At 33.4% G+C, this 15,206-nt stretch overlaps 4 protein-coding genes across 4 annotated transcripts; 3 read left to right on the top strand and 1 right to left on the bottom strand.

The window, feature by feature from the left end:
• Positions 1-317: 317 nt before the first annotated feature.
• Positions 318-1,569, bottom strand: LOC129952389 (DNA-directed RNA polymerases I and III subunit RPAC1). The gene is made up of 2 exons (XM_056064944.1): positions 1,312-1,569; positions 318-1,240 (listed from the first exon to the last, which is right to left on the bottom strand). Exons 1-2 carry the CDS (start codon positions 1,443-1,445, stop codon positions 382-384), a joined length of 993 nt encoding a protein of 330 aa, XP_055920919.1. The 5' UTR covers positions 1,446-1,569; the 3' UTR covers positions 318-381.
• Positions 1,570-3,438: 1,869 nt separating this feature from the next.
• On the top strand, positions 3,439-7,105 carry LOC129951849 (ATR-interacting protein mus304). Its single transcript, XM_056064197.1, has 5 exons — positions 3,439-4,120; positions 4,185-4,813; positions 4,872-6,303; positions 6,370-6,549; positions 6,605-7,105. Exons 1-5 carry the CDS (start codon positions 3,991-3,993, stop codon positions 6,838-6,840), a joined length of 2,607 nt encoding a protein of 868 aa, XP_055920172.1. The 5' UTR covers positions 3,439-3,990; the 3' UTR covers positions 6,841-7,105.
• Positions 7,106-10,207: 3,102 nt separating this feature from the next.
• On the top strand, positions 10,208-12,284 carry LOC129952512 (uncharacterized). The gene is made up of 3 exons (XM_056065120.1): positions 10,208-10,366; positions 10,445-10,568; positions 12,103-12,284. The coding sequence occupies exons 1-3, from the start codon at positions 10,276-10,278 to the stop codon at positions 12,200-12,202; spliced, it is 315 nt and encodes a 104-aa protein (XP_055921095.1). The 5' UTR covers positions 10,208-10,275; the 3' UTR covers positions 12,203-12,284.
• A 613-nt stretch (positions 12,285-12,897) lies between these two features.
• LOC129952511 (uncharacterized) lies at positions 12,898-14,342 on the top strand. The gene is made up of 4 exons (XM_056065119.1): positions 12,898-13,292; positions 13,431-13,551; positions 13,978-14,101; positions 14,165-14,342. Exons 1-4 carry the CDS (start codon positions 13,251-13,253, stop codon positions 14,262-14,264), a joined length of 387 nt encoding a protein of 128 aa, XP_055921094.1. The 5' UTR covers positions 12,898-13,250; the 3' UTR covers positions 14,265-14,342.
• The last annotated feature ends 864 nt before the right edge of the window (positions 14,343-15,206 follow it).

The raw sequence follows: 15,206 nt of genomic DNA, 5'->3' as shown, positions 1-15,206 counted from the left end.
GCCAATACAAGTGGCACCATCTTTTAAAAATCCACACAATTTAGGGAGATTTTTCTTGACTTACTTTCCAATAAAGTTGCTTAATTGGAAGGCATTTTTTGGCAGCTGGGCAATCAGATAATAGTAACTTGCCTTACTTTCAAGTCCCATATGTCGCCTGAACCTGTCCCATTTAACAAAACCTTTTGTGGAAGTAAAGTCACCAGGAATGTCTATTCTGCATACTTAATTGTGTTGTTTAAAGACTTTATGAACGACTCTAGACTCCAAGAACGTACATATTACGATGAGATCTTTAGCAGTTAAAAAAAAAACACTTTCTTTTCTTCTTAAAAAAACAACATTTTATTTTACATCTAAGTATTTTCCTCCTTTCCCTGATCACTCTGCTTCAATTTCATCCAAGAATTTTCGGCACTTCTTTTTCAACACTTTCACCGCTTCGATAAATATAACCTCTGGCTTCAGTGCCCCCACCGATTCAATATTGAAAATGTAATGATCTCGAATGCGGGACATTGTAACTGCATCGGCCAATTGTGGATAGCGATAGACATTTCGACTGCATGTATCATACCTTGCGTCCTTAACGAACGCCACATCATTATCATCAATGCCAATGACTCCGGGTGAGAAACATTTCTGCAGAAGAAATGCCTCCTTACCCGAAACAGTTCGATTGAGTTTAATCTCAGGCAATAGGCGATAGAATGCCGTTGCAACAGGTGAGAACTTGGCATGATCGCTGCCGATACCTTTGACTGCCAACAGCTTCAAATCGAATTCATGTCCGGGACGCATTTGACTTATGAGGATATCATCGTGGATTGGACCGACATCGGATTCATTGTGTAACGTGGCCTGCTTTCCTTTGGGTAACCATTTGATTTGACCCGAATAGATTTTGTGATTTTTGTAGATCGCGTCAAAGTTTGCCGAATCCTTGACGTCCTTGCGACGAGTACACTTAATTTTCAATTCATATTCAAGAGTGTCGTTTTCGGTTCCCTGCTCATCGCTCTCTTCGCTTTTGTACTCGAAAAGTCGAGGGTCAGCTCGCAGAGGAATCAAACCCAATCTATGGGCAAGAACTTCGTCTTGAATGATTGAGGTATTATTGTAGATGAAGACCTTTTCGATGGCCATACTTGGCACTTCACTCAGCATGAGACGTCTGAAAGCATTCGCAATCCCCGGAAGTACTCCAATCATATCAAACTCCAATTCGTAGCCTTCATAACTAAAACAGAGATATCAAATTAATGTTAAGGAGTTCAGGGATCAGGATGATTTTTGAATTAATCTTTTTACCGAACGACTACGATTTGGAATTTCTTCTTAAAACTTTCCATGCTCCAGACATCGTCAGCCAACCCATAATCATGTGGATCTTGCTTTAATTTATGTTCGTCAAGGTAGAGTCTTGGTTTTCTAACATCTGCCATGATGTTAAAATTAAAATAATTCACTTAAAAATTAACTTTTTAAAAAGAATATTTTTTGTTATGCTGCTGTTCGAGTGAAGCAGGTGACAGATTCTCACAAAAATAGAGAAAACACAACAAACACGTGCTTGTCATACGGAAGGTTTGTTCGTTTGAGTTATTTTATTGAAGCAAGGCACATTCACAATTATTGTTCTTTTTGTAATTAATTTTTTAATGTACATACATATTTTTCCAAAATGTTCAAGTGTTTAATAGAAAATTAGCTTCGAGTTATAAACAATTACTCATGAATTAGCCAGTTCTTGAGATCATCAGATTACTTTGAAAGCAAATGTTTCGATTTGGCCAGTTTATATTTCTACGGTTTCTGAGAAAAAATTTACACAGAATTCACTTTTCATTCTCACCTAGCAAAAAAATTAGCTTTGCATTTCTTTTCCTCTTTTATGAATTGTGCGATAGGGAATTCTTGAGAAATTGAATCATAAAAATTCTATTCTCAGATTAATGACAGCAAAAGTAAAAATATTGTATGAGATATTTTTTGTTTATCATGCAAATTACAGAATCCGACGAATAAGTTGCGAATTTATTCGGAGCGAGTTTTTGACATTTTTAAATTTATAGAAATGTCAAAATTAAGATCCTACACATCGGATGCGTATATTTCTGGGTTTATGTAAATCCCTGAAATCTAAGAAATTTAAACTGGCCAAGTGAGTGTTTAAACCTTTTTTTACTTTTTTGCAATAAGTTCAAAGTTTGGCGTATCATCAATAAGATAAAGAAATGAGGCAGAAATTTGTCAATGATTTAGAAACTAATTGTCTGAGAAATGCTAAAATGAGTTGTGTTATGTGAAACAGATAAGAACAGCAACAGCAAATCTTAACAACTTTTTTTCGAACACATTGTCTGGTATTTCGGCCTCAACTTGAGTAAATGCGTCTATTTGACAATCGTAAGGAAAAGAACGTAATGTAACGTAATGTGACTCCAAACGAAAGCTCTAGTTCAATTATCTGAACATTTGCTTTTTTCCTGACAGCTCAACAGCTGTAAAAAAATGTCAACAAACAAAATATTTGCTCTTTGGAGTGATAAAATAATAGAAATGTCATTCAAAGCAACCTCGAAGCATGGCCACCGTAACGCAGACGAAGCCGAAGCGTGTTTGTGATTCAGCCATTAAACTCTCAACCATTATAGTGTGCGAGTAGTGTTGTCAGGGATGGAGGGCACTACAGTTTTAAGCCAAATCCGATAAGCTAATATGAGAAAGCACTTTTCATGACAAGAATTACTCTTGGAGAATTTTTTAATTCCTCGCGAGAGGCAATACCCGTTAAAAAACTTTAGATGGCATATACAGGGATCAAACCCAAGGCCTCTGGCCAACGCACTAACCATCATGCCACGGGTACTATATTTGCGTCTATATTTTGAAGATTATTTGCGTTAGCAAATCGTATGATATTGGTGTCCAATTTACGTAACAGAACGTGACCAGGAAACTTGGTCAAAATGATCGTGTTGTGAGGCTTGTTGTACAGCTTTGTTGGAGCCACATTATGTTGTCCAAGTCATGATCATCAATCGCTGGTTAAGAAGGCTGAGAAACCTGAATATTTGAAGCTTTCCATTTTCTTTTTAAATCTAAGTAATGCCAAGCTAAAGCGTTGTCACTTCTATCAAGCCAAAACAAAAATTGTTTTTTAATTTTCCACCGTCATAGGTTGGATCTCTCTTAGTTGTTCGTGTCCTTCACCACTAAGCTGAGCGTCACCCACGAGACCAATGTCAAGGACTTTCATGTTAATGCTTTGTACATTTCCATACCGATCCATTATCAAAAAGTTCAAACATTCAACTAAAATTATGACATTTCAAATAACAGCGCAGTTTGACAGACTAATCAGATTAAAACGACGAAATGCACAACATTATAAAACTATTCTTTTTTTTTAAATAAGTGTGAACATCTTTATACCTGTCAAGTGTCACAATTTTATGTGTGAACTCGAGATAAAAAATGTTTTCCATAAATACGCACTAGACTTTGAAATTTCGCAACCAATGGTGAAATGGAAGCTAGTGTTAAGTTAAGTTAAGTTATGATAGCTTGTATTAAGCTGAATAAATAAATAAATTATTCTAACGTAATTAATGTGATAAAATTAGAGGAACGGGCATACATTATTTTTTATTATATATTGAATTTTCTGCTTCATACAAATTGCCAAATTATGTTATCATCGGCCTAAGAATGTGTGCGTGGCTTTAAATGGTCCTAAAAAGTACAATTGTGAACTCGACAGAATTTCATTGAAAACCCTACTGTCAAAAAATTGGTGGTTTTTTCTTCTGACCCCAAAACAATCATGCCTCCACCCGGCTTAGCTAAATATTTTTGTTATTATAAACAAATATCTTAAAATCTATTACTTACGAATACCAAATTGTTAAAAAATATCAAATGAATGTAATAAATATTAAGAATACCCAAATCATAGAATAGCTTTTCGAATTTAGAAAAAGAATCATGGATAAAAGATACGAACCGTCGAAAGATTATGGAAGAGTTAACAAAAAACCAAAGCTCGAGATTATCGTCGGGAAGGGTCGTTCTAATCAGAATGCTTTAGGTGGCCCAAGTACGTCAAGATATGCAGGTAAGCTTGAACTAACATTATTTTAAGGTTTAGTCATGATATCAAGGTTAACATCACATCGTAGCCAAACAAGCAAGTCCAGCAAGGTCAAGTCCAGATGATTTCTGGGATGATGACGATGATGAAGTTCTCCTCATGGCATCACAAGTAGTGGAGAAATGTTCCGGCGGGCAAACCATCCAATTGTCAAGTCAAACGAGAGAATTTACTTTTAGTGAATTTGCTCCCAATGTCAAAAGCACACAAAAGTATTTTGAACGCGATGTGGAACTGTTCTCGGAAATGGACGATGACTGGGATGATGGCGTCGTTGCAGTTTCCGAAAAACCCTCATTATTTCAATCAACTCAAAAGGACGCACCGGTATTCAAGGTGCCTGAAGTGGCGGTATCATCAAAGAGAACACATCAAGAGTCAGAGAGAACTGAACGTCCTTTCAGCAGTGATCTTCCGAAATCTGCGACTCCGATGCTGGCACAAGCTGCATTTAACACCAACTCGGCTAACTTCAATTCTGCCCCCATAAGCATGTCCCAACCGAATTCAATCAACAAGAATTCCAATCGGGAGAAAGCTCACGAATGCCAAATACAATTCCTCCAAAAGCGAGCTGATACCCTGAAGAAGGAGAATGCCAAAATCACCAAAGAACTTGATGACTTTCGCAACAAAATGGAGAGCAAAGATGGAGAGGTAAGAGTCATCTCGTTGTCATCAAAAAATCAAACTTATTATTTCCTCCTTCTTTCAGGTATCGTTGCTGCGCGATGAAATCCGTCATTTGAAGCAACAAATCCAGAATGCCCAACGGGAGAAGCTCCAATCGAGCGATGTTGTGAAAACCGAATGGCAAGATAAAATCAATGAGTTATCGAAGCAAGTTGAGGCTCAACAAACCGTCCTGGAGTTCAAAACCATGGAAATCTCCAAGTTGAAGATGAATCATGCTGACGAGACGATGAGATTCGAGAATAGCATGAGAGACAATCTCAATGAGAGCTCAATCTCTGCGGCTCATCAAACCAACCTCCGAGTGACCACTTCAAACCGCCGACGAATGACCCATGTCCAGTGTTCTGCACGTCTAAATAGAAGAGTCCCAGCAGCGTGCAACATTCCCATCGAAATTTTCGATCAATCCATAGAAAAAGGGAACAGTAAGTTTCGCAAGGATGTCTTCCATCGAGAAATGGAGCGGTTGCAATTCCACATGACTCGTGCTCAATACATTGGCCAATTGAAATCTAACCAGAAAACAGAGTTGGCTGGAAGTGTCATTGAATCTGCGAAATGTGTAATCGCAGAGTTCTGGACGTATGTTCATAGTTTGGAATACAACAAACATAGCCACAGTCTTCCACATCACTCCTATGACATCACAAAGGATTCAAGACAGCAAACGGATCGGAGCAGTCTCTTCCAAGCGGAAGTCCTCTTTCCCAGTGAAAAAGCTATAAACCTCCGGCGTTACATAGCTGGGCTGAGTATCATCTGTAAGTTGGTCCCTGAAGCTGGAGCACTTCTCTTCACTGTACATCACAACGAATATCTCCTCATCCAGATCATTGTGGACGGACTTAACAAGTTGGGATTTTCAAATGAAATCTGCCAGCATTTTGGTGTGATTGAATCATTCGCCATGCTCCTGGACACGCTGTGGGACAATCACTCGGAAGGCGATCAGGACGAAGAGCATTTGATGAGTTTCCTCAAAACGCTGGTATTTTGTAGGCCTAATGCATGGGCGAGCAAATTCATCACACTCTGTCTGCAAAAACTCTCACCAACCGCTCGAGATCAACTATGCGGGAATTCAAGAAGTCCTAACTTTAGTGTGTCTCAAGTCCTCTACAAATTCACTACAGAATCATGTCTCCTCCAAGTCTATGCGTGCTTATTGGAGACTGCTTTCCCCGCCAACCAGGAGCTAAGTAGGAGTGAATTTAAATTGCTTTCGGAGATTTGCTACAATCATGTGATTTTCTTCACGAGCTGCTTCCCATCACCTCCACGATTCGTGGCCAATATTCTACCACACGATGATGACGTGGATGAGGAAGGTTTGATGTCTCAGCAACCTGGAGTCAATGTCAAGTGCCAGTGCTATGTTATGATGTGCAGCAGTGTGGTTAAGTTGTTGTATCAGGTCATGCGACAATGGCAACGCATGGAACGGCAACATGGTAAGTACGAAGTTTGATTATCAAAATAAGAAGCAAAGGAAGGTCATATAACATTTGGATTCACAGAAGTAAAACTCATTGAGAACATAGCCAAAGTTGGAGTACGGCTTTTGCACACGATTTACATCCGTTTCTACATGACGAAGCTCTTTGATCACAAAGGTTATCTAACCCGACACTATCTCTACTTTATTTGTAAATATTGGCTAGACAGTATGGATTTGTTGCAATTTATGGAATCCCACAGTAAGTCAAACATCAAACTCAGAAAGCTTTTTCTTTTCTATGAGATATTTTTTAGGAGAAGCCTTAGACCAATTAGCAAGCTCTCATATCGTGGAGATAAAATCCCAACCAGAGCAAAGGAACACATCCAAAGTGGACAGGGATTTGAAGAGATGGTATGAACATTCTGGAGATGTTGCACATGAAAATATGGACTGTATAGATGTTGATGCAGAGGATCTGAGTGATTTCATGAAGCTGCACATAACCGAAAAAGCTTGCAAAGCTGAATTATTCTTTAAGAGATATTAAACATTTATAATATTTTGACAATAAATTATTATTTTTTTTTCGTAGGAAAAGATATAATTCAGTTTTGTTTGCTTCTGGTATGATGAAAACCTTTAAAAGATTATGAAAAATAGAATAGAAGATAATTTTGTTGTTGTTACGAAAATATGTACCTATATGTATTTTTATATGTTAAGAACGTTTTAGGAATATATTATAAATATTATTGTTATTGATATAAACTAAACACCCACTTGAATGTGAGTACAAAAAAAAACTAGTAATAAAACTTCATAATATTTGATTAAGTAATTTTTTTGTCAAATTGAATTTTTAAAGATCTAACTGTGGGAAATTAAGGTTCAATGGTTTGAAGTTACAATTTTAGAGCATTTTACAGTGCTGAGGAAAATCTAAAAATGCATTTGAGGATAACTTCACAGCCAGCGATACGAAACAAAATTGTGCGCAACCACTAACAATAGGCTTTGAAGAGGACAACTTTTTTTCAATTAAAAACATAATTCACTACTGTTTTATTTATTGAAGCCCAAATATGTTAAGACTTGCGACATTTGCAAATTTAAGTGACGTGTTTCAAAAATACACTATATCAAAAAATTGTTCAACCTTTATTTTTTCAATTTTGGTATTGTTTATTTTATGAGGATTAAAAACAAAACAAAATAAATTAGTGCAAACTTCATGAAGAAAAAAAACGCAACAAATTAGGCAAAGTAGGAAATCAAAAGTCAAATTGCACGTAGTGATAAAAACTTAATTATATATGTAAGTTTTAGTAGCAAGTGTGATAATCTTTCGCTTTCATAACATGCTGAAGGCGATTCTTCATAGAGAGAACTAGTTTTGAAGTGACTTCCGGCTTTATTCCTAAATAATCCCAAAGATGCTCAATGGGATTCATGTCTGGAGATTGGGGAGGATGAGGAAATTGCGATTTAATATTATAATAGAGAACCCACTCCTTTACTATCTTTGATGAATGCTTAGGATGTCTTGCACAAGTAAAAAGTCATCTTTAAAGCGCTGGCTTTCAAATTTTCTTTCAAAATTTGTAAATATTTATTTTTATCCATTGTTGTTTTTCTCCACACAAATCTGCGACCGCCAGACCCAAAGACATTAAACTAGCTCTCGTCAAGGAATAACACATTCTTCCAAAAACCATCTGGTTTTGAAACTTATGCATTTGCATAGCTCAAGCGTTTTGAAACGCTTGCTTTTGAAATATAGGTTTTTATTTTGTATCGTGCGACCATTATATCTGTTTGAATGCAGAAAGTTCCGAACAGTTTAAAAGGGTTAAGCGATATTCCATCATTTGCTTGAATGTCAGCAGCTTTTTTTAGTAGCACTTAACTTGGGATCAGGCTTTACCATTCTTTTCAAGTTTTCGTTCCATATGAGCGTCTAATATTTTTTTCGTACTCTTCCTGGGGCCACTTCAAAGCTTTCATTTTTTATATAATTATTTAATACATATTGAACTTTAGACCGTGTTGGTAGACCACTATCTCAGCATAACATTTTACGTCGTTTCTTAGTTTAAAAATCAGTTTTCTTACTTCAAGAGGTACTTTTTTATAAGAAGTCTCCATTTTCAAAATAAACTTCGCAAAATTAAAAAAAAAAAAAAAACAATTGAAAAGTTCAATACACCACGGCATAATGAGCCTAGGTCTCTCAATATCATTACAGTACACAATTTACATTTTAAAAAGAACCTTTATTTCCATTTTGTTAAAAAAGAGAGCAGTGTACTAACATTTGTTTGATGTACGAGCAATTTTTTGACATTCCTGGCAAAATTCTACTAACGGTAAAAAAGCCATGAGGCAAAGCTCGAACATTTTGTTGCAGTTTTGTTGCATTTCCTATTATACATTATAATTTTATCAAATAAAGTCGATAAGCTCAGATTTGTGGTAGTAAGTTCATAATGTAAGGGAAACCCATTTATTTTCAGTTGCGGTACTTACAATTTTTTGATGTAGTGTACATGGGCAATTATGTATATGAAAATTCGCACTTGCAACCAAATGCATGATCAAGACCATTCAACGCTCAAAAGACATTATGGAAAACGAAGTTCACATTTAACAGAAATTTACAAATTAAAACAGAAAAAGTAACGGTAACATTTCTGCCATAGGTATATAAACAAACCCAAACCTGTGGTCGTTTTAAGGAAAAGAACACAAGCCGGTAAAAAAGCCGTTGATAAGGATGGACAGCCAAGAACAGTCAATCCAGGCGAACAACTAGAACCTGAAGTCTAACTCTCTTGACAAGCTGGCAGACTATCGAGGTTAATATATGTTAATATTATTGAAAGTTTTTTGAAATTGAAATCAGAGTCATTATAAAAAAAATATCTTCATACTAAAGTATTCTGTACCTTCTTTAGTTAGATCCTAGTTCCGACAGCATTATCAGTCCGTTCATCTGAGGTTATTACTTGTGTTTTCATCACACTTTAAAATTTCCTTTCATAGACGGCTTGTGAGGTTTGCGCATGACTGAGATCGTTAGACCTGGTTCTTCAGAGCAATATCTGTTCTTTTGCTCTTACTTCCTGAGAAGGTAACTCAAGTGACACAGCTCTGGATCCCATGGATCCAACGTTCGTCGTTAGTTCACCTTTCGGCTATCCATATGGATCTCCAACTACAAAATATGATGAGCTCATTTAATGACTACCAGTATTGCCCAAAACTTGAATAAAACTTCCATCTCTGAGCTGGTATTTCAACAACATATCTAAATCGTTGGAGAGTATTAAAAGAAAAATGATTGGTCATAATTCATTTCTGAAGTTGCTTGCCTTACCTATTTTTACCGTTAAATAACCTCTTGTATTCCCCCTAATCAATTAAAACAATATACTTGCGCTTCAATCATTCATCAGTTTAACTTTGATGCCAACTTTGGCTTTACTTAAAAGTATAGATATTCTTTCTTTAGTAGTACTTCGCGAATGTGGAATGCCTTACCACGCTTTATGTTCAGGAACTCAAAACCAATGTTCACTGAAACACCTTGGTTTTCCTAAATTATTAATTTTAATTTTAAGTCAAATGCTTGGTTTGATTCGCTATTAATTATGACGGCCATTATTGTCTCAATTTCGCTGGTTATTGAAAAGTAAGAGTGCCTAACCCAATTGGCTGCTTTAAGTTGAGAAAAAATTAAAATTTCATTATCAGTTTAAAAAGATTTGTATAGTTAAACAAATTTGTATTAGCATGTGTATATAATATACGTATAGGTACATATGTCTGCATTACCAAATACTGATATGGTTTATATATATTTTTTTTAAATTTAAACAACCTAATTACAAAAATTTCTGTTATCAATTCAATAGTAAATTAAATATTTTAATAATCTGAGAAAAAACAGTTCATACCTAAACTTTAAACCATTAACATCAAGATGAAGTCTGTTCTGAGTTTTGTACTTCTTTTAGCCGTTTTTGTAACTTTATCATCTGCTGCTATTTCAAGGGGTCAATTTAAGGATCCAAGTAAGTTTAAAAGAAAGTTTAATTTTTTAAGGGTGATTTGTTTTATTTTATTGTTGTTCTTAATTTTATTTATAAAAGAACATCCAGGTAAATGCGCAATCAAAAGCAACTTAATTCTTTCACCTGGTGAAAAAATCAAGAATCCAGATATTGCTTGCGGACGAATTATTTGCGGCCAGGATAGCAATGCAGAATTTCAAACGTAAGCAAAAAATAATAATAAATAAATAATTTTAATCTTCATCAAACTAACCTTAACCCTCACAAACTTTGGAAATTATAACATTTCTCAGAAAATCTAATAAAGTTTTACTATTTTTGTATTAGCGATTTTGAGAAAACAAATAGTGTATATTTTGGTAGCAGGCGATTGAAGTTTCCATTTGTTAATAAATCATTTTTTTGTTTTATTTAAATGTGTCAAAAGGCAGATTTTTTCCTTTTTTCGTTTCATGGGCCAAAATAAAATAATTAATTTCTGTTGATCTTATGTGGTTTTTCATGGGTACATTTAGATTTCCTTGATTTTGGCGCATGGAAAACGATCAGAATTGTGTTTTTTGTCATTGTTTTAGTGTCACTTCGTGTACTGTTAGCAAATCTGTCAAATTTCCAGCTATTTTTTTAAACTGTATTAGTATTGGTGCCGAAAAATCGAGATCTGCAGATTTCATCTAAATCTATTTATTTTGCCCAATGCAATGCAAAATCAGTTAAAATTTATGTTTTCACAGATCTAGATCAAGAATAAATTGATTTATTTTACCGGTGGAAAACCCCTATTTTAATTAAATCTCAACGTTTTGAGAGATGTGCAACTTTTTGAAACAATACAAGAAAGTTCTGTCAGTCTTATGATTTTTGTTTGTGAAATATTTTGGAAACATTTTTTAATCCAATATAAAAACTGTTTTGAAAATGACCAAGTTAAGACGATTTTTGATGAAAATTTGGTAGATATACAGACTGAGAAAACATAAAAGAAAAAAGCAATCAAAGCAATCAATTTTCAATCGGGTTCCATTTGCCATGAAAAATTTGTATTATTTTCTAATTTAGTTAAGTTATTTACCAATGAAAAACACTTCAAGTTGATTGATCTTATGAAATAAAATAATAACTGTCGTATTTATTAGGAAATTCAAAAGCTATTTAATGTCTTCTGAAAGTATTCCCTTGGGAAGACTGAGAAGTATGCCTTAATAAACCTAAGCTCTTACAAATTAATTTACTTAAACGTCAAATTCGACAGTTATCAGTCTTAGATTTGTAATTTTATTTGAAATAAAATGTTTAATTACCATGTTGTTAGTTCAAAATTCACTTAATTTTCACATAAAATTCACACAAGTCTTTAGAACCGTGACAAAATAAAATATTTAATTGGGGATCGGAAAAAGATTTTGGATTTCCAAATTAAAACGTTATTAAAGATCATCCTCACATTCTCAAGCCATTACATTAAAACCAATGGTTTAAAATACAAATATGGCAATTTTTTTAAATCAAATATGCGTTGAGAACTTTGCTAGTCACTAGTCTCGGGATAAAAGGAGCATCAATATAATAATAATGATAAGAGTTCAATTGTGTTTCATTTGTCACAAAAAATATTTTTTTTGTCACAAAAATCCTAGTTTACCATCATTCATACTTTTTAGTTATTAATTATATTATTTTCTTTAAAATTTTTATATAATTTAAAAATAATTTATTATTTTGATACATACTCGTAGATGTGGAGCTGTCAGCTATCCAGGATGCATCGTAGGAGATTATATCAATAAAAGTCTGCCATACCCGGATTGTTGTAAACGAGAAAGGATTTGCCAATAAAATACCATATAAAATGTTTTATTTTTTAAATAGATTAAAATTATGTTTTTAATAAATGACTATCTGTGCTATAAACAATAAATCAATTTTGTATTTATTGTAAATCAGAGCACTTACTCATCAGTTTATTTAAACGTCAAAACCGGAAGTTGTCATTTCTTGTTATTAAATTGTGCAGTGATTTTCATTCAACAAACATTATTGTCCACTTATTTAATGGCTATAACTAAATAAATATTCTTGGAAGACTTGACAGAGTAGGAGAGTTTATATGAATAACTGGATTATCAATATTTTTTGACATCCCAGCTGTTTTAGAACAGCTGTTGTTTTGCACGTAAAACACTAACAAAAAGGTATCCGGATACCCAAAGATTGAACTGAATATATTTTTGTTTGTTTTATATATATAGTTCTATTCGAAAATACCTGTTTACATTTCATGTCGCTTTGACACCTAATAATGACATGTTTCAGACAACATAAGGCCTCCAGAGGTAAGACAACTTTCTAGTATTTAATTGGGCAGCTGTCAAGTTTATTTTTATCAAAACAATTAACTGTTGAACACACCAACCAGTTTAAATTTTCCAAATTATTTGCATTACAAAAATTATATTTTCTGTTTATTACGATTGAGTCTTGAATGAAAACATAAGTAAGTTCATTTATACACGATTAACAGTCGGTTAGTAAACAAGTAGAGCTCTATTATTTTGACATTAATGACATAAGGATTATTTACATTGTTCTTTTATTATTTAATTGCGTTCAGAGAATGCAGCTGACTGCAAATGAAACCCTTTATCTTGTCTGAACCTACCCGATTTCTTTAAAATCAAGTGCCAGCAATTTGTGTAAATTTTAAATTAAAATTATTATGTTGCAATTAGAATCTCTAAACAAGTATGAATTATCACAATTATATTAAGTTAATCATTGTTGATGTTTTGTGACATTGGCATTGACCTTAACATTTTGAACTTGTCACAAAGTAATCTACAATATACGGATTAACAATTTGAATTTATTTTTTAAATTCTATTTTATGTATGCATGTGTGTTTACTGTTCATATAAGTGTAAATATGGTAAATTTCGTATGTTTTCGATAAGAACTAATATACAAATTTATAGCTATTGATAAAGATGAGTATATTTGCATATGCAAAAAAATAAAAGATTTAATTGGGTTCTTGCATCAACTTTGCAATTTTTATTCAAAATAGCAGTTTATTTTGAAACGTCTACCTGTCAATATGAAGTCTTCCATTTGCTTTGTTTTTCTTTTAACTGTTTTTGTCGGTTTATCATTTGGTGCTGTTTCCATACAACAATTTAAGGATCCCAGTAAGTATAATTATATATTTAAAAGGTTTTCCATTGACAAAACGGATTAATTCAATTATAGTGTTCACCTTTTTTCCGTGTATTGAGTACGGTTCGATTAAATTATGTAAATTAGTACATACATTGATTTGCGCATATGTATATGAAGTTCGCTTTTATTTGATACTCCAACTCATAGACAAACAATATATATATGGTGTGTCTATGCTCCAACTGATTCAGAATCTCTCTCCCATCCCGAATTACATTACACAGATGTTGAAGTTTCTTATATTTGTAAATTTAAATATGACATACATATATCGAAAAGGCTTTCCAGATTTGCAAATAATAACGGTATTAATCAGTTGTCAATTTTTGTTGAGGAAATTTACTACTTATTAATATTAAACATTATTTATTTAACTTAATATTGTTTTTTTAAAGAACACCCAGGTAAATGTACGATCAATACGAATTTAGTTCTCTCTCCTGGTGAAACGATAAAGTACCCTGCTGATGATTGTGGTCAATTTATTTGTGGAAGTGACAGCTTTGCTGAATACCAAACGTAAGTTAGTAAAAAGGTTTAAAAAATGTACATAACGTATTTAAATTATCTTTATTCCCATAGATGCGTGAGTGAGTATTATGAAGGATGTGTTCAAGGAGACTATTTGGATATAAGCCTTCCATACCCAGATTGTTGTAAAAGAAAATTGTCTTGTAAATGAAGTGAAAAGTAAATTGTTTTTATAAATTGAACCTAATTATAAATAGTTAATAGAAAAAATATACGTATTTAATAATTACGAATTTTTTTCTTAAAATAAAGTAAATCTTTGTAATGTTGAAACTGCACTCTACAACGATTAGTTCAGAGTCACCTCGGGGCATATCCACGAGGATTTGAGGTGTGGAAGCGAAATAGTTTGATTATTTTCATTTTGAAAAAAATTATTATATACCGAAATCTTTTACGACGCGTAAACTTTCAAAATTGTTCAAATTTTAAAAACAGGAAACAAAAACTTTGAATGTTCCCAACTAACTATGAAAATATGTAAACTCCACCAATCCAATTTTGTTTTTAGTCATGTTTTATTTGCTTTGGCAATGCTATTTAAATACAAATAATGTGTTCATAAGGCTTTGATTCTTTAATACTTACAATCTGCTTTTGTTTAGACAAAAAATATCTTTTATTATTTTTCAACTTTGCAGACAGATAGGAAAAATAATTTAACTGCACACTGGGCGAATATTTACTTTTGTATTTAATTAAATTGCGAAGTCTTACCATGTCTTCTTATAATGTATTTGAATTGGAACATTCAAACCAGCAACGTACATAATATAATGTGCTAACACTCTCAGTGCAAAAATATTCTACCTTTTTACTCTGCATTTGAACTCTTAATCTAGCTGCTAACATTTATGCCGCGTTAAATTGTAATTTGGGCTCTAAGGGAGTAAAATTGTGTTTACTTTTTTAAAAGGCTTACTTGAGAAAAAATCATAAAAGACTGATTCTGAAAGTAGGGATATTTGCTCCTGGAGTTTAAATCGAAATTAAAATCGGAAGCACCCTGACATAAAAATACTTAAAGATCAATCTTGACAGCTGTAATTTTTATTGTTATTTCAATTGTGCGAATCGATTTTCTTTGAACAAA

The sequence above is a fragment of the Eupeodes corollae genome, chromosome 3 (genome assembly GCF_945859685.1).
Source record: "Eupeodes corollae chromosome 3, idEupCoro1.1, whole genome shotgun sequence".
In the NCBI taxonomy this organism is placed as follows: Eukaryota; Metazoa; Arthropoda; class Insecta; order Diptera; family Syrphidae; genus Eupeodes; species Eupeodes corollae.
This window is presented reverse-complemented; position numbering and strand designations above follow the sequence as displayed.

What these genes read in the sequence shown, in the direction of transcription:
- LOC129952511 (XM_056065119.1), top strand. Translation starts at nt 13,251, where the DNA reads ATGTATGCATGTGTGTTTACTGTTCATATAAGTGTAAATATG. An exon ending in TTCATATAAGTGTAAATATG is followed by an intron (nt 13,293 to 13,430) that starts GTAAATTTCGTA and finishes TATTCAAAATAG; the next exon opens with CAGTTTATTTTGAAACGTCT. An exon ending in AGCTTTGCTGAATACCAAAC is followed by an intron (nt 14,102 to 14,164) that starts GTAAGTTAGTAA and finishes TTATTCCCATAG; the next exon opens with ATGCGTGAGTGAGTATTATG.
- LOC129952389 (XM_056064944.1), bottom strand. Translation starts at nt 1,445, where the DNA reads ATGGCAGATGTTAGAAAACCAAGACTCTACCTTGACGAACATAAATTA. An exon ending in TTCCAAATCGTAGTCGTTCG is followed by an intron (nt 1,241 to 1,311) that starts GTAAAAAGATTA and finishes TCTCTGTTTTAG; the next exon opens with TTATGAAGGCTACGAATTGG.
- LOC129952512 (XM_056065120.1), top strand. Translation starts at nt 10,276, where the DNA reads ATGAAGTCTGTTCTGAGTTTTGTACTTCTTTTAGCCGTTTTTGTAACT. An exon ending in GGGTCAATTTAAGGATCCAA is followed by an intron (nt 10,367 to 10,444) that starts GTAAGTTTAAAA and finishes TATTTATAAAAG; the next exon opens with AACATCCAGGTAAATGCGCA. An exon ending in AGCAATGCAGAATTTCAAAC is followed by an intron (nt 10,569 to 12,102) that starts GTAAGCAAAAAA and finishes ACATACTCGTAG; the next exon opens with ATGTGGAGCTGTCAGCTATC.
- LOC129951849 (XM_056064197.1), top strand. Translation starts at nt 3,991, where the DNA reads ATGGATAAAAGATACGAACCGTCGAAAGATTATGGAAGAGTTAACAAA. An exon ending in ACGCATGGAACGGCAACATG is followed by an intron (nt 6,304 to 6,369) that starts GTAAGTACGAAG and finishes TTGGATTCACAG; the next exon opens with AAGTAAAACTCATTGAGAAC. An exon ending in GCAATTTATGGAATCCCACA is followed by an intron (nt 6,550 to 6,604) that starts GTAAGTCAAACA and finishes GATATTTTTTAG; the next exon opens with GAGAAGCCTTAGACCAATTA.